At 38.8% G+C, this 21,196-nt stretch overlaps 1 protein-coding gene across 4 annotated transcripts in view; it reads left to right on the top strand.

The window, feature by feature from the left end:
- arel1 (apoptosis resistant E3 ubiquitin protein ligase 1) overlaps positions 1–21,196 on the top strand; it is a 110,746-nt gene that overhangs the window by 47,603 nt on the left and 41,947 nt on the right. For all 4 annotated transcript variants that reach the window (XM_043697104.1, XM_043697105.1, XM_043697106.1 and 1 more), the window contains exons 5-10: positions 6,784–7,021; positions 9,077–9,246; positions 11,175–11,355; positions 14,692–14,945; positions 18,563–18,640; positions 19,219–19,360. In XM_043697104.1, the coding sequence (XP_043553039.1) occupies positions 6,784–7,021; positions 9,077–9,246; positions 11,175–11,355; positions 14,692–14,945; positions 18,563–18,640; positions 19,219–19,360 (1,063 nt within the window). The remainder of the gene's footprint in view (positions 1–6,783; positions 7,022–9,076; positions 9,247–11,174; positions 11,356–14,691; positions 14,946–18,562; positions 18,641–19,218; positions 19,361–21,196) is intronic.

Raw genomic sequence — 21,196 nt, 5'->3', positions numbered from 1 at the left:
ACTTTACCAACAACTGAAGTGAGACTCACTGGTCTGTAATTACCAGGGTTGTCTCGACTACCCTTTTTGAACAAGGGAACCACATTTGCTATCCTCCAGTCCTCAGGCACTATTCCTGTGGACAATGATGATTTGAAGATCAATGCCAAAGGCTTGGCAATCTCTCCCCTTGCTTCCCAGAGGATCCTAGGATAGATCCCATCCGGCCCAGGGGACTTGTCTTAATGAGGTATGGAAGTTGGTTGTAATTTAGGAAGCAGGGAAGTACAGTTTGTTGCATTAGATTTGATTTGCTCTAAGGACAAAGAATGAATAGATGCATTGCAGTCATGAAGATGGAAGGGTGCACTTGTAACATGGATTGTTCAAATAGGTGGCTTCCATTACTAATGTGGATGTCAAAGTTTGCAATAATTTGTTCACACAAGAACTGTAACAAAAAAAACTTTGAGCAAATTCATGCATCCAGGTTTGAGACTTTACGTATAATATTGATTATAAGAGTGTACAAAATCTGGACTTGAAATCTTAGGTACAAATGAAGCAAATAAAACTGAGTAGTGTCAGGGTTCAGTAACTGCATCAAGTGGAAAAAAAGGACTTGTCGTCACGTAGCACTTTATTAGTATTCTCAGAAATGTTTCAAAGAGTTGCGTACATATCAACCCAATGACAGCATTACCCGGGGAGATCCACAACAACATTGTAATAATTGACTAGCTAATCTGTGCTGTCGGATTGAGGGCGTGATATTGTCAGGCCACTAGAAGAACAATTTGTTGCTCTGACGGAACACCTTAAAGTGCATATGAGCCAATGGAACGCCAGACTTTCATCTTGGTATGTCATCTACAGACAGCTACCTGTAAAACTAATGTGCACTGACACACCACTTTTGATTATGTCATCTTTTTATTTTTAAAAGTTATTGATTCATAGAGTGGGTCTGTTTTATTGATTATTTCTTAACTATCTTGAGAAGATGGTAGTGAAGGGCGATATTAAATTGCAGATATTCATCTTGCGTAAGGTATTGTCACAATGCCATTTGTGTAGGGAGTTCCAACATTTTGACCCAGTGACAATGAAGGAGCATAGTCCCACAACATCTTGATGAGGAGTCTGGAGTAGAACTTTCAGGTGGGTCTACTGATATTTAAATCGTCAACCTTCTGGAGATACTAAGAAAAAAATCATCTGCGGCAATCAGATACTGCAAAAAGTAACTACATTGAATTTTTCTCACAATCAAATTCTGAGCTATCAGATCACTCCCAAAAGTATAATTTTGAGATTTGTGGTCACAAATGATCAGTTAATAGTCACACTTTCAGTGTGATATCTCTAAGTGTTTTGTATCAATGAGGCTAAAATCTGAGTTATTTACAGGAGGCAAAAATGGAGAAATTGAGAATTTTGGGCTGGATAGGGTAAAGCTAAAGTTCTAATAGATTTTTGGAAGCGGGGGGGAGATGGAGGGAATTGGGGGCAGCGAGTCAGAGGATCAGACTGAGTAACAGTTGGATTGGGTCTTGAATTTGTAAAGCAGATTTTACAAGTTAAAGATATTCCAAAGAATTTCATAGTCACTGGAGTACTTTTGATGTTGGAAATACGGCAACCAGTTTGTTGGCAGCAAGCTCCCATGTGATAATGACCAAAGTGTGACTTTTGTAATTGAGGCATGAATACCAGCCAGGTCACTAAACCTAAAACTCCAGCTCCACCTCATAGTATCTTCATAGGATCCTTCATAGGATACAGAGAGAGCCATTGACAACTCAAATTAATAACTCAATTCATCCAACATTTCAAACCTCCCTGAGTACTGCAGCTATCCCTCTGCAATCCATATTTTTTTAAAAAAGTGTGTCCACACAGAGCTGTTGGCAGAAGATATATTGAGACTGCAGAGCAATTTAAAAACGTGGGCCAGATTTTTGAAATAAACTTAGCACAGTGATGAGTGGAGTTTGGAAAGTATGGAGAATGATGAAAGATACAGAATACTGTGCAATTAGAACATGAAATAACACAAGAAGAGATTAATTCAGTGATTTATGCTTGTACTGCTCTTTTTAAAAACATCCAATTCAGCACCATTCCTACTGTTTTCCCAGCTATGTAATCATTTCAAGTGATTATCTAATTCAATTTGTAAGTTACTATAGAATCTGCTTCAACCACCTGCTCAGATAATGCATTTCAAATCATCATAACTCACTGTGAAAGACTGATTCTCTCCATCTCTTTTGCTCAGTACTGTCAATGTCTTTGTTCTGATCCTTCTGCCATTGGAAGCAGCTTTACACTTCTTAGAATATTATCAGAATCCTTCACAATCTTGAATACTACTTTATCTCTCCCTCTGGCCTTGTCTAGCTGAAAAGAGAAAATGCCATTTTTTATCATCTCACCACATAATTGAAGTCCTTATTTTTTGGTGTCACTCTGCATCTTCTCCCAAGATGTGATATCCTTCCTAAAGTATAGTTCTCTGAAATGGGAACAATACTCCAGTAACTAAGGATGGTATTTGCCACATTCTAAATGGATTATCTATTGCCTCCAGCATTATACTCAGTTCTTGACATGTTTTTAGTTGCTTATAGGATGAGTGCTAGGTTTTGTGTTCTGAGCTACAGTTAAGCCTTTAATCATCGAGGGAAATAAGAATGGATATGCCAAAGGTTATGTGTGGGCATAATACCCCAATTGATATCAGTAACTTCAACTAATAACAAAAGCAAGATTTGTGGCAGTGAATCTATTCTAATATGGCTTCTGACATGGTCCCAACAGATACATCCACAACTTAGACCAGTTTAAACAAGCACAAACATTAGTTTATCTTGTGTTTATCAAGCAGGCAAGAAGAAATTTATATTGGACCTACAAAGTGGGGCTTTCCAAGCGCAGTTTGTTTCCACTGTGAAGTTGAGGTTGCAATTAAGAACATACTGGAATCTGGTTTAAACCTGGCTGGTTTAAATATTGTATTGGCCTTAACAGAAACATTACATCCAATTCTGAACACTACACTTTAGGAAGGATGTGAAGGGTTGAGGAACTTCAGTTATGTAGATAGACTTAAGTTGGGGCTTTTCTACTTGAAGAAGAGAAGTTTGAACAGATTTTAAAGAGCTTCCAGCTTTCACAGGGACAGCAAGAGAATTGTTTATTCTTCTCAGCAGTTGCACAGCAAGGAAAACAGTTCTATTTCATAAACTTGCACTGAATTCAGTATTGTCATACCCAGTACATGCTAATAACCTGAAACCTTTATCATTTGGAAAGGAGTTGTTCACTTTTTGTTTAAGTATTAATACAATATTTTAACAAAACCAGTGTTGCTAATGTGCTTGGTGCAAGTTGATATAAGACCCATTACTCAAAAGCACCATTAGAGAGAGTTATGTAGTTTTTGGCCCGTCTGAGAAACAATTGAGATATTTGGAGTAATGAGATTTACTATGAGCTGCCATATACTGAATCACTTATAGGATCTAACAGTATTTAGATGAGTATGTTTCATGACTACTGGATATTTCAAAGTACTTTAAATTACTAAGATACTTCTTTGAAGTGTGGTCACTATTACAGGAAACAGCACCAATTTCAATGTGTGGAATTGACGGATAACTGTTGATGAGAACAATAGGCATAGCTTCCCCTACCTTTCTCTGAAATATTAGATATTTGATATCCACCTGAAGCAGGCAGATGTACCCTCTGTTTAACATCTCGTCTGTGGTATGGCACTGGCACCATTGCAGTATTAACTTTTGAACTGAAGTTGTTGAATGAAACTTGAATCTTCTGATTCAGAAGAAAAGTGTTACAACCAAGCCATTGCTGACACCAAATTGAACTGTCAATGGGATTTCTCAAGACAGAATTGCAAACCCAACTGTGCCAACATCAGAAGGCACCAAGCAAAGGGTAGATCTTTCCAAACAAAAGAGAGATTGAAGACACAGTGATATGCTAGGGAGCTCCCAGTTTTCTTGGGAACAGTGACAGCATTGTTTTCCACCATTGTGACCATAAAGGAGGCACAGTATGTGGTGAGATTAAGAGGGATGAGGCTAAATACGCTCAACATTACTCCTTTCTTGTCTTGGAAATGTAGTGCTTTTATTTTAATCAACCTGTTTCTAATCAACCATTTTCTATTCAGCCTGTTCAAAGGTGTTATGACACATCTGTGGAATAGGACTTGAACCCAGACCTTCTGGCTTAGAGGTAGGGATGGTACCACTGTTGTGCAAGAGCCCTTAAAGAACTCTGCTCACTCTTTAATATCCAGAAGTGTTATCTCACATGACCAAACAGCTTTGCTGTCATCACCAAGTCACCTGTGTTTTTCTTTGTATATTAATACCACTAGTAGATCACCCATGTTTTCTAATGGATCAGTTTACATACAAAATTCCATTAAGGACAATGCAGACCACCAAAGGTGAGGGAGGGGGAAATAAAGCACTCCAGCCCTTGTCGTGTCAGACTTTCTCTAAAAGTATTAGGAGCATTAGTAAGAATGTTGATTTTTTTTTATTCTCATCAGTCTATTCCACGATGTTATGGTACACCTCTAGAGCAAGTGGGAATTGAAACCAAGTCTCCTGCTCAGAAGTGGGATTGCTACCATTGCACAACAAGAGCCATTAGCGATACAAACTTGATTAGTTAGGCCACATAGCTGATTGAGGTGTTGCAATTTATTTCAGATATTTATATATTTAGATTATTAGAAATCTTGCAACACACCTCTGGAACTAGTGGGACTTGGATTGAGATCTTCTGGTCCAGAAGTACGGGCACTCCCACCATGCCTCAAGAGCTCTAACGACTGTCCTTTTGGGTATTTTCTAATCAACCCATTTAGAGATGTTATTTCACACTTCTGGAGCAGTTAAGACTTGGACCCAGGTCTCCTGGCTCAGTGATGGGCTCACTACCACAAGAGCCCTGAGAAGAATTCTGATCTTTGAATGCTTTTAAGGCAGAAGTACATACATTCTTGTTAAGCAAGTGCTTCAGACATTATCATGAGCAGGCAATATTTTATGTTGCTATACCAGTTACTCGCAGCTTGTGATTGGCATGGAGTGCTGCCAATGATCCTCCCTCCTGAACTGAAAGTTACATTTGAATTCTATGTTTTCTAATCAACCTGTTCAGGAATGTTCTTCTACACTTCTGGAGTAGATGGCACTTGAACCCAGGTTTCCTGGCTCAGACCCTGCCATTGTACCACAAGCACTCTGAAAAGAACCTTGCTTTACCTTTGTTTTGTTTTTTTCCATTTCTTTCCCTCTTTTTCGTTTCTGTTCAGAAGTGCTCTTACACAGGTGTAAACATTTTTCTTCCATCACCAAATCGCCCCAGTAAGAACACTGCTGTTAAAAACAAAAATCAAATGAACACACCTTTTTTCAGTCAACTGTAAAGTTGATCCTTAAAAGCACCCATATTCCTAACTCTGACACCCTTTTCATCATGACAACTCTGAATCAATTGAATGCTTGCACCTCTTCATCCAGTTTGCAGTGGGGTTTCCCAGTGGTCAGACCACTGCTTTTCCTGAACCATTTCAATTATGTAAACTTGTGATGTGCAGGGTGCAATTTTAAAGTTTGCAGATGACACAAAACATGGAATTATAGTGAACTTTGAGCAGGGTAATGATGGATGTCAAAAGGATGTAGACAGGCTGGAAATGTTGGACATGTAGCAGATAAAACTTAAGGTTCACCATAACTTTTGTATTTTTGTAATTTATGCCTCTTTGTAGTTCTCAACATTATGTAAATAGGTGGTTTTGCCTCACTGGAATATTGTGTTCAATTCTGGATAATGAACTTTGAGGGTATAAGTGAAGAGGCTGCAGAGAAAAAAGAATGGTTGTCGAGACGAGGAGCTTTAGTTCAAAGGTAGCTTGGATAATTTGAGACAATTCTCCTTCGAGAAGAGAGCATTGAGAGGATGTTTGATGGAGGCCTTCAAAATCATGAAGAGTTTGGATGTAGTATGCAAAGATGAAATGTTCCCATGGAAGGAAAAAGTTAAGAACGAGCAGATGCAAATTTAAGCTGATAGTCAAAGAGCACAGAGGTGAAATGTGGAAAAACTTCTTTTTCTTAGCATGTTTTGAGGATCTACGTGCTTGCCTAAGTATCTGATGGAAACAGATTTGGTTGTTGTTTTCAAAAGGATTTTGAGTAATTACTTGATGAGACCCTTTTTAAATTTATCATGGGATGTAGGCGTCAATGACCAGGCCAACATTTATTGTCCATCCTTAATTGCTCCTGAGGGCAGTTGAGAGTAACCACATTGCTGTGGGTCTGGAATCACATGTCGGCCTGACCTGGTAAGGGCAGTAGATTTCCTTCCTTAAAGGGCATTAGCAAACTAGATGGGTTTTTCTGACAATTGACAATGGTTTCATGGCGTTGATTCCAGACTTTTATTGGATTCAATTTCCACCGTATGCCATGGTGGGATTCGAACCTATATCCCCCGAACATTACCTGGTTCTCTGGATTAATAGTCCAGTGATAATACCACTAGGCCATGTCATCCCCATTTCTTATAGGGCTACAGGGATAATACAAAGAAATGGGACTTGCTGAGTTCCTCTTGCTGGAAGCTGACATGGAAATGATGGACTCAACAGCCTCCTTCTGTTGTGTAAACATTATACAAGATGTTTAAACAAGGACGAATCGTAATGCATGTCATTTTTCAGAAAGAAAATCTTCTTATATTGTTGTGTAGTTGTTCTACAAGAATGGCCGACCATTTCCTGCTCACCGTCCTGTGGGATTACGGATTCACATTTCACACATGGAGCTTGGGTTGGATGTTCCAGTCACACAGGAAGTACTCCATGCACAGAAGAGCAATGTGGTGAAGGTGGGCTTCACAGTGAGAAAGGCAGGAAGGTACGAACTCTCTGTCAAAGTCGGAGGATCGAATGTGGCTTACAGCCCATACTATAAAACCTTTCAACCTGGTAGGTGTGATCGTGCGTATGTTCTTACTGGGGATTGAGATTGCCTATCTTTTCTTTGTCTATACATTTGTCCGCATTGATTACTAAGCACCTTGAATAAAGGCTTCCCTAAATAATTAGGTAATTGACCACCAATGGTACTTAAATGCAGCTCTTTATACCTTGCTGTCTAGTCTTTATTCTAAAAGTGGTGTAGAGGATGTTGCTTGACCTTCCTGCTTTCTGGAATTTAAGTTCTGAAAAAGCTTAGATCCTTGAGCTAGAAATTTCCTTTCTTTGCTGCATGTGTGGATTTCAAATTGAAATGACACTGAATAATTCTAATCCAATCCTTAGACTGCAAATAATGTCTATGATTTGGTAATAATTGAAAGCACATTAGCACTGCAAAGAAAAAGGAAAAACAAATGACACGCACATTGAGTGAATTAAGTTGAAATTGTTAAGAGTGATGCTGTAAAAGATTCAGGGACCTTATCAGATCCAAAGCTCAACATATCAACAATCCAGAATAATTAAGGCTGCAACGAGACAATGAGCTAGGGGATTTATTTGAGTAACTTGTTCTTATGTATTCTTTGTGTCAAAAATGTGAGTTAGGCTCTAAAGAAACTGGGTATTTTTGCTTAAAAACAATATCTGATCGGCAACCTTAAGAGGTTTATCAGATTGTTATGGGAATCCAAGAAGTTAAACCAGAATATACCTTAAACTCATTTGCAAAAATGCACATAATTTGTTTCATATATGTTCACCTATGTGAGCATCCCTAATGACTAGTGTTTACTACTGTCCTTCATTGCTCTTGAAGGTGATGATGAGCTGTTTTCTTGAACTGTTATAGTCCATATGATGTAGTTACAGTGAAATGAAAGTTTCCGTTGTCCCAGAAGGCCGTAGGTAGTAAGTGTTATTTGAATGACAACACTCAATGTTTAACCCCAGGATTACCTAACCCAGTACAGTAATTGAACCTGTGCTGTTGACTTCACTCTGCATTGCAAACCAGCTATCCAGCCAACAGAACTAGCTGAGCTGAATGTGTCTACACCCACATGTTGTTATGGAAGGAGTTCCATAAATCTGACCCAGTGACAGTATAGGCATGACAATATCTTTTCAAGTCAGGATAGCGAGTGACGTGAAGAGGAGCTTGTTGATGCTGATTCTGTCATGCATCTGCTGTCATCCCTTTAAACGTAATGAAGGTCTCTGGTTTGGAACAAACTTTGACAAATTGTTACAACACCGCTGGCAATGTTAGTGGGCAGAGTGAACATTTAAGGTAATGGGTGAGATGCTGATCAAGTGGGCTGCATTCATTTGGATGGTGTGGACCATATTGAGTATTGCTGGCACCACATTAATAAAGGCAAGTGGAGAATATTCTGTCTCATTCCTGACTTCCGCCTTGTTGATGGCAGTTTCACTGTAATGACAGCACATGGTCTATAACAGTTAATGGACTATGGCAGATGGGCTTTGGGAGTCAGAAGGTAAGCTTTTCACCTCAGATTTTGCAGCCTCTGACCTGTTCTTGTAGATCTAGATCAATGAAAACCCCCATGATGTTGATTTAGCATTTTTGATGATGTAAATACCATTAAGCTTCAGGGGAAGGTTTGATTCACCCTCACTAGGAATGGTCATTGTGTGGTACTTTTAAGTGCAAATATGGCTAAGTTTTTAATATTTTATGATGCTCCTTGGTACTTGCTTTGTGCACATAAACAGAAATTGTTATTGTTCGAAGCTTTTAAACGCAAGTGTCACAGTATAATAGATCAAGGACACTGTACTTCATTTGTGTGATAAAGAGTTAAATATCAAAATTTATTTTACCCATCTTGTAAAACCACGTGGTATCCTGTATGTAATTAACTTCTAAAAAAAAATTACAAAAATTGGAGTTTTTTTATTTTGTCCACTGATACTTTTGAAGCTGGAACCAAAAAAAATGTTAATTCTCTCATCGAGATAGTTGAATAAATTACACATCTCTGTACCCAATTCTGAAATGGATAATATGTATTCCCTCTCCCGTTCCATTTATAGGATCTGTATTTCCAGCAAAAACAAAAATTCTCTACCATTTCTCCACTTTGGTACTGACCAGTGGACAGCAGCACACATTGCAGATTGCCCCACGTGATGAATATGATAACCCAACAAGTAATGCATTGTCTGTCATTGGGCAGGATGATTACAAAGTCCAAATCAAAGAGGTGAGTGATGAGTTACATGTAAGTGAATCTCCAGAATTTATAAGAGATCCTACATTAAAGTTTAGACTGATTTACTGTTCTCTGAAATAACTGCTGTTATTTAAATCCTGCATGGTCCTGCTAGCTTTGGAGAACTGCCTTTCTCTTATACTCCGAAAATAATCTGAGAATACGTTCTACTTCAGTATTGAGAGAGAACATGACAAAAGAAGTTCCTAACTTTTCCATTGCTCTGTTTTCTGGTGTCTTGGTTTCCAGGCGTTTTGATCTTGACAGCAAGTTATTGTTTCATTTTTACCGCTCTTCCGCTTGTGGTCCTGAGCATCTCAAGAGATTCTACAATATGATAGTGATATGAAATGTTTCACATGGTCAGAGCTATTGTGGCAACATGGTTTTTGACATGCATGTTTTGCAGTATTGTAGTTTGGAGCTCTAGGTAGTTATGGAAGAGGCTCCAACATTCCTTCCATTACATTATTGACTTGGAATCCCTCCCATTCTTGCACCCTGCCTCTGATGTATGATGGAAAGATTTGCAGGTCAATACTTGACCTGTTTGGCTGTGTCACAAACACGCCGCCTTGGCCATTGAATCCAAGGTTTGAATCCAGGGCTTCTGGCTCAAAGGCACCATATTCCACTAGATAGTCTCATAAAGGTTTTCTTTTTTTCTAAAATCATTGTCCTTGGGAGTGGGGTGGGAAATGTGGAAATTCAGATACATTTACTTTGCTATAACACTGCTATTTAAAATTAGTGTTGAAATGATTCATTGAATCTGACCCAAAGAGATGTTTGGTTTCTGCTGTTTCAGTAACACGTGCTAGCAAGTTTCTGACTTTCAAAACCCATCTTTCGAACCAGCACAATATTATTGCTTTAATTAGCAGAGCAGCCATGTTTAAAAAAATCATTGAATGCAAAACGTTGGAAATTGGAAACACAGAATGCTAGAGAAACTCTGCTGGTTGGGCAGCATCTGTGAAGAGAGAAACAGAGTCAATGTTTTGAGTCTGGTATGATTCTTCAGAACTTTTGTGAATGTTTCCCGTGTTTGTTTAAAAATATTGGATGAGATGTCCCAACTAGTGATATCCCCATATGCACACATTGACAGGTGATGCTTCTTAATTCCTGATTGGATGTGCAGAATGTTAAACATTTAAGAAATTGCAAACTTCCAGGTGACAGGCTGGGCATATTGTGTTGCCATTGTTCTGTATCAAGGTTACAAGATAGAGGTTCAAGCTAACTGTTGAAAATTCAAGTCTTTGGAGATTAGGTCTTTGACATAAAAGGAGATAACGTTAAAACTGCATTAGACCTTAAGCTGCTCTTGCTTTCTTTTTTGGCAGAAGTCTTGAATAAATAATCCTTGCTCAGGAATACAAGGTTCAAGGAAAGTAGAAATAAGGGAAGAAAATGTGAAGGCACTTGTAGCTTGAAATAGTAACATCTTTAAATGTAAGAATTTATTCATGTCAATAGTGGGCCTTTTATTTGAGTTTCAAAACTATGAATTTATTTGTTTTAGATAGTTGAATTGTATCCATGCTTTTCCATTCCCTGTACTTGCTTAAAGAGAAGTGAACATCTGGGGACTGCACTGATTTTGTTATACAATAAACATGAGATGTGCAACATTAGCATAGTAACTCTCCTTCCATTTATCTTCTCTCCCTTTGGGAAGAGACTGGCTCCCACTCTGCATTGCCCATAGCAACGCAGCTGAAATCAATTATGTCAGCAATGTAGCAGATCATGGTTGTAATTGTATCCAATACATAATGTTGCATGCATTGTGCCACCTGAGTCTGTGTATTTTTGAATATTTGCGCTAATATTGTGAAAACAACCTTTTAAATAGCTCAACTTGCCTCTTTTTAATTTGTAACTGAGTACTCTATCCTTCGCTTGGATTTCAGCTTGGTGGCCCTGAAAATGAAATGTCAGATGTTTTGTTTCATAAAACCATTTCCTTGAATAAGTCAAAGTGCCTAGTGCTTCTGAACTTGACATTGTGGAGAAAAGGTTGTTTTCGAGCATCTGTTACCTACTGGGACCAATTGATTGGTAATGGGGTGTTTGACATCATTGTTCTCAGTGGTGAGTAGAGTTTCAAGCTAAAATTTTGTAATCTGGTTAACAGTATGTCTTTTATTTGACCTTGTAAACTACTGCCCCATTTCCAACCTTCCTTTCTTTTTGAGATCTGCTCATTTCCCAAATCTCTATTCTTTTTCTTGCAATGCTGAGTTTAAGCTTTACTTCTCTATAGAGGTACTGCCCGAATCAACATCACAATTGGAATCCAGTGTAACAATGATCATACTGTGTGATCACTGTGTCATACTACATGATTTGCCTGACACTTTTGAGAGGACCAATCTCCTCATCTTCCTCTAGCACTTCTTCTCTATCATGCAGAAGGTAGGATTCCTTTCAGCTGGTTCTATTCTCAATCTATCAAGTCATAATCTGGTCCTGTCCTATATTGCCTCAAAAATGCTTATAAATTAGAATTGGGAGTAAATCACTTGAGCCTGTTCTGTCATTCAATAAGATCATTACTGATCTGATAACTTCACGTTCCTCTGATAACTTTTCATCTCTTGCTTATTAAGAAGTCTATCTACTTTTGCCTTACAAATATTCAAGGACACTGCTTGCACTGTCTTTTGAGAGAGTGAGAGTTGTGAAGACATTCAACTTTGAGAAAAATTCCTTATCTCTGTTTTTAGACAAAGTGATTATTGACTGGCACCAGTGAACTTAATTCTAGATTCTCCTATAAGAGGAAATATCCTTTCCACATGCACCCAACGCAGATCTTTCTGCATCTTCAATTAAGTCTCAACTTACTCTTCTAAATGCCAGCAGCTACAAGTCTATCCTGTCCAACCTTTCCTCAAAGCAACTCATTCATTTAAGGTATTAATCGATTTGGTTCACATTTATCCACACTGGCAACTGTGCCTCAATTAATGAAATGCTGTCCAGGTCTATGGATGTTACTTATACAGACATTGAGAAGGCATTTGTTAAAAGCCTCGCTAGGCTGTGAAATAAAACTGAAACTTGTTGAACTGAAGGTAAATTTATTCACTGGATTTATACAATGGCTGAGTGAATGAAATTGCGATTAAAGATAATGAGCAGGGTCATTAATTGGTAGGATGCAATTCCTCAAGGATCTGTTTTGGGCCCTTAAATATTAGATTAAATTCCCTCCTGTGTGGAAACAGGCCCTTCAGCCCAACAAGCCCGACCCTCCGGAGAGTAACCCACCCAGACCCATTCCCCTGTATTTACCCATGATAGAACAGGGTATTTCTAAATGATGAAAAGCGAGGAACACCAAACAGACTTCGGGCTCTTGTATGTTGATCACAAAATGTCATGTGCAGATGCAGAAACAAATTAGCAAGTTCATTGGAGTGCTGGCCTTTTAACCAGTGGACAGAATATGAGAGGGTAGAGGTTATGGAAGACCATTGTGAGCAGTTCTCAGTACCAATCTTGAAAGAGCAAAATTGGGTTTGGAAGGAATGTTCTGTAGGCTTATTTGAATTACACCTAGTCAAGGATTAGATTTCAAGTCCATGTTGTAAAAAACTAGGATTCAGTTTTTAGAATTTAGAACGTTGCAGAATCTTTTGAAAATTTTTTTGTGGTAGAAGGGGGATAGTTAGGATAGAGAGGGACCAAGTATTTCTGCTATTGGCAGTCTCTAAGAGGGCCATGGTCTAAAAATTGGAGGAATGAAATTAAAGTACATTAATGCTTGCAAAGAGAAGAAGTGTAGAATTGATTTGTGCATGATTTGCCTTTGATAATGCACAAATTAATTTTAAATCTAAGATTGTCTAAGATTGACAAATGTTTGTTAAACAGGGATTTTAAGTGATATTGGTCAAAGACAAGCTATAGAGATTAAGGTTACAGATCAGCAACGATCTGATTTGAATGACAAATTGCCTTGAGGGGCCATATGACTTGTTCCTGTTCCTATGTTCCTTCATTTGCAAAGGTTCTGATTTCCTGGAATTTTCTTGTAAATCTTTGCTTCAACTCATCTTTTTCTTTTAAGATGCTCCTTCCCTCTGTGACCTAGCTATTCATCCTATTGTCTCCAGCTTTGGTATCCAATTTTGTTTGATCATGCACCTATGAAGAATCTGAGGGCATTGTGTTATGACACAGATAAACAATGAAATGAGCTCCCATCCCTGTATTCACAATACAATAAAAGCCAACCCTCCAAATTGCCACAGCATTTTTTAGTCAGACCTTTTGAATAACCAATATCAACCAACAAGTGTATAACTTAAACAAAACAATTAATAATGTATTACTAATTCAATACCTTTAGCTGAGCAAAGGTAAACTAATTGATGTCTATGACTTAAACCCGATCTCCTTTTGATTCTAGCTTTCCACTCTCAGACAGACAGGCACAGTTAAGGAATAAACCAGACGAAAAATGAGAGATGTAACTGGCCAGTTCACTTAAGCAGTTTCAATGTTGTCATCGGCACATAGGATTGTATCTTGCTTGCTTTCTGAGTGTACACATCATTGCAAATAGCTTCCAGAGGGCACTGAGGAATATTTCACTTAATTCTTGTAACTGGTATTCTATTTTCCAAATTTTCAATATGTTGATAATGGGTGGATAAGCAGGGATCAATCAAACCCCAATCCTGTAGCTTTTGCAGCTATAATTCATCTGACAAAAGCATAGTTTATAACTTTGAGTTTTTCTAATAGTCTTTTGTTTAGGAGTGGTTAGCAAGGGCCTCCCTGTTAACATCCAAACATTTGGCAACATGGGAGCACAATGCATCTCCACAGCTGAAAGGTCTACAGTGTTCTTTATGTAAGAATCAACCTGCAATTACCTTCCAGGCCAGGTCCTATAAACAATTGTCAGTTTCTCTGTTCTAAAAAAAAACTACTGCTCACAGTCCAAAGGTTACCTTCAACTCTTAGCTCATAGTTTCAACCAAAAATGATTTTTTTTAAAAATGAAGGGTTCTGTCAATTTTGTTATGCAAATGCTTATTATTGCTGTAATTAAACCTCAGGCCAGCCTGTCAGAACAGCATTTCAGTATCAGACATTAATACTTTTTGAAAATTGGCATGCTGACTGGATTTAAGAAGGGAACTGTGTTGAGATTTCAAGTTTTAGTTTTGTTCAAGTCTTCCTGTTGGAACCAGCATCCACTATAACTGTGCATTGAAAGTAGGAGTTCACTGTCTGGAGAAATCATATAAATAGACTTGAATTCCATCATTCCTTGTTGCAAGTTTCCTAAAAAGACCTCTGAGAGAGACTGTGTTTGGGATTGCAGTGATTGACATAAAGTGTGACCTGAGCTTCTGACTGAATGGGTTCTGAGTGGAAATAATTGTGTGTATTCACTATTTGCCTTAATAGAAAATGAAAAGAACACGGTAGAAAAGAACGTCTCAACTCCAGGAACCAGTGTTTGTTTTGAAGCATACTTGTATAACACTGCAAATTATGCTAATTCTCAGTGGCAATTACCACCAATACCACCGTCGAGCATGGGTCGGCACCCATCAACCAATACAGATGAAGAAGATGATGAGAAAGATTTGGATCAGGAAAGTCAGACGGCTGAAAAAGTGAAAAAACCCAAGAAGGTCTATTGTTACATATCACCAAAGGTAAGAAAGGGCCTATGACATTGAAATAATGTCTTGAAAGTTAATATTACAATAAAAACACAAAAGGATGAACATTACCAGCCCTTTAGTGTGGGATGGCAGGAAGGAAGGCATCAAAAATGGATGTCTGACATTTTTTTCTGTTACCGTGCAGTTCTGCCAGTGGCAGGAAAGGTGAGACATGTGCTCCCATAGGAAGCGCGGTTTAACCATTGAGTTGGCCAGCTAGTGATTCTTTCCGGCCATCTCGAGCCTGCTAGTAAGTGTAGACTACCAGCAAATTATTTGGTTTACAAATGTCCTTTAGGAAAGGGAACTACCTGGTCTGATCTACGGTGACTCCAGACCCACAGTATTGTGATTGAGTCTTTACTGCCTCCTGGGCAATCATGGATAGGCAGTAAATGCTGCTTAGCCAGTGACACTCTTACCCCATGAATAAATATTTAAAAAAACAAAATTCCCTGGTGGGCGGCACGGTGGCACAGTGGTTAGCACTGCTGCCTCACAGCGCCAGAGACCCGGGTTCAATTCCCGCCTCAGGCGACTGACTGTGTGGAGTTTGCACGTTCTCCCCGTGTCTGCGTGGGTTTCCTCCGGGTGCTCCGGTTTCCTCTCACAGTCCAAAGATGTGCAAGTCAGGTGAATTGGCCATGCTAAATTGCCCGTAGTGTTAGGCAAGGGGTAAATGTAGGGGTATGGGTGGGTTGTGCTTCGGCGGGGCGGTGTGGACTTGTTGGGCCGAAGGCCCTGTTTCCACACTGTAATTAATCTAATCTAATCTACCTCACAGCAACCTCTGGAGGGTGGGTTATTCTTCTTTTTATCCCTCAGTGGCCCATGCAAAGCCTTTGGTGGCAGTGTACTGTCAATGGACTGTAAGCTAGACGAGAATATTCATTTTTTTAAAAAGATTTTTTTGAGTGCCTGTGAAAGATGATCAACAATGCCACTGCAAGACGAAGGTGAGGACTGCAGATACTGGAGATCAGAGTCACGATTAGAGTGGTGCTGGAAAAGCACAGCAAATCAGGCAGCATCCGAGGAGCAGGAAAATCACGTTTTGGGCAGGACCCCTTCATCAGGAATGAGCTCATCCCTGATGAAGGGCTCCTGCCTGAAACGTCAATTTTCCTGCTTCTCAGATGCTGCCTCACCTGCTGTGCTTTTCCAATGCCACTGCAAGGATGCTTCCCACTTAGGATCTTGTGAATCAATGATGGTACATGGATGCTATTTTCTTCGATGATTGAGAGTGAAGGAAATATTACAGGGTGAATCAGGAGACACTTAATTTTTAAATGGTGCCCTCTAATTTTTGACTCACTCACTCTCAAGAGGAAGCATCCTTTCCCAATCTATCTTGTTAAGACAGTTTAGGATCTCATCCATTTCAATTAAGTCATCAGTCATTCTTTCAAAATCCAGTTGAAACAAGCCCAGCCTGTCCCACGTTTCCATGTAAGACATCCCACTCATCCAAAATATCAATCTAGTAAACACCTCTGAATCACCTCCAAAGTGTTTGCGTCGTCCTTTCGAGAAGCATATCCAAATTGCATGGGTATTCAAGATGTGCTGTCAACAATGCCCTGCTTAACTAAAACGTAACCCCCTTACTTTTTGGCTCAATTTTTCAAATAGCAAAGGATGGAATTCCACTAGCCTTACAATTTTTTTGTTGCAAGCCTATCCGAACATTCTGTGACTCATGCACTAAAGCACCTAGATTTCTCTGCACCTTGAAATTTTAAATTCATTCTCATTTTAAATAATCTTCTGTTTTATTATTCTTCCTGCCAAAGTGAACAACTTTGAGTATAATGTGGGAAAATGAAATGTGGCAGATTTCTGCCCCTTGCTCAACCTACTTGAAGGTATTATTTAATCAACCTATTCAGGGATGTGAAAATACAACCCTGAAGTAGGTGGGACTTGAACCCAGGCTTTTTCCCATACTATCTTCATAACCCTCATGCCATTGATCAAAGTATTCATCTAACTCTGCTTTAAATGTACTCAAAGACTGAACCTAACAGCTTCCTGTGGGTAGAAAATTCCAAAGATTTCACCCCCTACTGAGTAAAAGAAATTTTCTTATTCACGGACTTATGAAGCATCCGCCTTAATTTTGAATTGTGCTTCTTGGATCTAGACTCCAAAATTGTGGGAAGCATCTTGCATGCACCTACCCGGTCTATACTGTTCAGTATTTTGTAGATTTCAATGAGATCATCTCTTATTCTTCAAAACTCTAGAGAATACAAGCCTAGTTTGCCCATCCTCTTTCAAGACCATCCTGCCATCCAGGAACAAATCTGGTGAATCTTCTTTACACTCCCTCTATGGCAATTATAATACCTTCCCTGGGATATGGAGACCAAAACTGCGCACTCTACTCTAGTTGCAGACTAACCAAGCTCTTACACAATTGAAGCAAGAATTCATGACTCATGTACTCAATTTTTTTACCACCTTTAATGGTAAAGGCTAATATTCCATTTGCCTTCCTAATAACTTGCTACATGTCAGCAAGTCACTGAAGGCTCACGACAGCACCGTAGTTGCTTTGATTATCTACAGTTTCCAACTTCTCACCATTTAACAAATACTCTGCACATCTGTTCTTCCTACCAAAGTGGATAACCTCACATTGTTGCACATTTATATTCCATCTACTGTGTTCTTATCCAATCACAAAACCTGCCCAAATCCTGTTGAAAATGTTTTGCATTTTCCTTGGAATAAAAATTCTTATATAGCTTTGTTTCATCTGCAAATTAGAAATTTTACATTTGTAGCATTATCAAGAAATCTAATGGGACAGTGCCCTTTATTACCAGAGGAACTCAAAATAAGAGGATGGAATTATGTTTCAGTTATACATACTGAAACACTCACTATTCAGTGTTGTGAAAATGTTTTCATGTGCTTAATGTGTGGCTTTTCTAGAAGTTATTAGGTAGGTTGTGCTCCAGTGGTGTAAAGATCAGGCTTTCTGTTTTGTTAATTTTTCCTTCAACTTGTTCAGATTTTTAGGCCCATCTTCAGCCAAGGCACATGTGCTCATTTGAAAATCTGAGCAGCATTCTTTTTATTAATTATTTTTTGACAATTTTCTCTTTTTTTTTCCTCCCTTGAAAACAAATGGTTCCTTGTTAGAATGTAGTTACATTCATGTTAATTACCCTCTAGTGATCTCTCCTACTGACCATTTATGGTTAGTCTCTTGTTCCTAGCTTACTGTCAAGGCCCTTGAGGCTGAATATGAATGTATCTTTACTTCGATCCTTGATGTGCATGCATTCACGAGGGGTGATACACAACAGTCAGAAGCTGGAACCCTGGCCATTTGAAGTTATTTGTCTCTTGTGCCCTTTAATTGCTGCAGCAGTTGTTGCTGCAACCCTTATTTCACAACCTCTTTTTCCCTTACTAGTACATTCCATTGAGCTTTGGAATACCAGTGAAGGCAGAAACATTATTTGAGAGCTTGTGGTATTCTCATCCTTTACCTATTACTGAAACATGCTTAAAGTTAAAACCCAAAGAAATTCAAATTAATATACTCAGCAGCTGATGCAAACTGAACAGTAAAAAGAATATTTGTTTTGCAGCAATTCTCAGTGAAGGAGTTTTATCTGAAAATCATACCCTGGAGACTTTTTACTTGCAGAGTATGTCCAGGAACAAAGGTAGGTCTTTTATTCCAATTATGAGATTTTGGTGGACAGGGAGCAACTTTCAATTGGTGTTTAATTACTCTGCAGTACAACCAAAAGGAAACATAATGGGCTAAATATACCTTGTGTGTTATATATTTCTATTGACAAGATCTATCTGATGTTTAATTGCTAAGCGTTAACTAATCTTGACCAAAGCTGCAGGAAAGTTCTGCAATTAATTTTGGTTACAGACCTACAGGAAGAATTAACTAACATTATTGGTCCTCACTGCAGTCCAGTGTGTTTTTGTTGGCTTGCTATAGTATGTAGGCACCCAGTGAAGACTGAGCCAATTTGATTCTGATTCTCCACACCTTTCATTCCAACTTATAAATAGTTTGCCACTGTCTAGACACAGTAATGAAGATTGACTGCTTCGATCGTCAATGATCCTCCATGAGTAAGTGCAGGATATTTTCTTGTCAGTTTGCTTAAACAGAACCGAAAGTAGAATCTCCACAGGTGTTGATAGTCTCAATAGAGTTCAGAGAAGTTGAGACGAGAAATTGATTGGGGGAGAAAATAAAATTGTATCTTTTTATCTTCAGTTTTACTACCATAGTCTAGATCCAGTGCACAAGTTCCTCACATTAGTGGTGGATGATGGGATACAGCCTCCTGTGGAACTCAGTTGTAAAGAAAGAAACATCATGGCAGCAACATTTATTCGTTTCTTACATAAGAACATTGGTAAGGACTGAAACTTTGACTGTACTTGTCTGATATGTAAATGTTGTGTATCAGAGAGAAAAAAAATGCTGTTAAATTTGGGAAAATAGTTTGAACTGGACAGCTAAAGAGCAAACACCCCAGTATCAGATCACTGCCAAGCACCGCTTGGATTCGAATTCTGCTCCTGATTTCTGTTACGGCAAATCTCCCATGTCTTCAGGTCTGTCAGGAAAGCTGTTTTGAGGAGATGCCAAGTGATGGCTAGAAAATTTATTTGGATGCAAAAGGGAAGAAAAATTAGCATCTGAGTCATTTTAAATTTTCATTTGGTTGAATTGAGTTATGTCTGTCCCATTGCCTCAGGACTACAAAATAAAATTGGACATGAAAAGCCTATTTAAAGAAAGAAAATCTTGTACGTTTGGTTAAAATATAAAGAGAAGTTTGGTTTGATTGAGACCAATCTACAGTTTATTTCTCATGTTCCTTTGTGTTAGCTGTCTTCTATCACTGCAGTTCATTTTCACTCTTCTATATTTATACACTTGGTATTAAATATCTTGTGTACAGTTGCTTCAGATGTTCAAGATTCTAAGTGTACAGTTAGCTACTACAATCCTTTACATGTGTTTGTCGCGGTGCAAATTGACCTTTAGGAATTATTACCTGCCATGTATTATAATTTTAAATTGTTCTAACTGTTGAACACATAATCCAAACTGGTACTTTAGACACTATAATGAGTAATGTTTTATTGTCAGTGATGGTCTTTAGATGAAATATTAAACTGAGGCTGAACTGTCTGCCTAAGCAACATTGTTATATGTTATGTATCTTTTTTGAGATAATGGCAACAATTTATTGTTTGTGATTGATCAACTTAGTCCACTATACCTGGACACGGGGAAGCTTCCAGTGGATTGGAAAATGGCTAATATAACAGTTTTATTCAAAACGGGAGGGGGGAACAGTGCGGGAAATTGCAGACCAGTCAGTTTAGCAACTGATGTTGGGAAAGTGTTGGAATCAAGGAAGCAATATTCGGACATTTGGAAAGTCAAAAAGCCATCCATCAGAGTCAGCAAGGTTTTATGAAGGGCAAATCCTGTTTGACTCATTTGTTAGAGTTCTTTGAAGATGTAACAAGCAGTGTGGGGATGCTGTAGAAGTAATTTATCTGGACTTCTGAAAGGCATTTAAACGGTGCCGCACTAAAGGTTAATTAACAATGTTGGATCATATGGGATTAGGAGTAATTAACCAGGATAGATGACTGGCTGATGGACAGAAGACAGAGAGTCGGGATAAATGGTTTTTTTTCTGGATGGCAAAGTGTAATTAGCGGGGTGCCGCAGGATTCGGTCCTTGGGCCCCAGCTATTTACCAACGGACATTAACGACTTAGATACAGGGATAGAAGGCTCTATAGCGAAATTTCCTGATGGCACAAAAGTATAGTAAATTGCAATGAGAAAATAAGGACCTTACAAATGGATATAGATAGGTTAGGAGAGTGGGCCAAAATGTGGCACATGGAATTTAACGCGGGTAAGTGTGAGGTCATGCATTTGGGTCAATAAAAAGGTAAGGTGACCTATTATCTTAATGGGGAGAGCTTCAGGGTGCTGCAGTGCAGAGGCATCTAGGTGTACTCATTCCTGAGGTAAAAACAATGACTGCAGATGCTGGAAACCAGATTCTGGATTAGTGGTGCTGGAAGAGCACAGCAGTTCAGGCAGCATCCGAGGAGCAGTAAAATCGACGTTTCAAACAAAAGCCCTTCATCAGGAATACAGGCAGAGAGCCTGAAGGGTGGAGAGATAAGTGAGAGGAGGGTGGGGGTGGGGAGAAAGT

This window comes from Chiloscyllium plagiosum, chromosome 10 (assembly GCF_004010195.1).
Source record: "Chiloscyllium plagiosum isolate BGI_BamShark_2017 chromosome 10, ASM401019v2, whole genome shotgun sequence".
In the NCBI taxonomy this organism is placed as follows: Eukaryota; Metazoa; Chordata; class Chondrichthyes; order Orectolobiformes; family Hemiscylliidae; genus Chiloscyllium; species Chiloscyllium plagiosum.
Note: the sequence above shows the minus strand (reverse complement) of the source record. Positions and strands in the feature narration are given on the sequence as shown.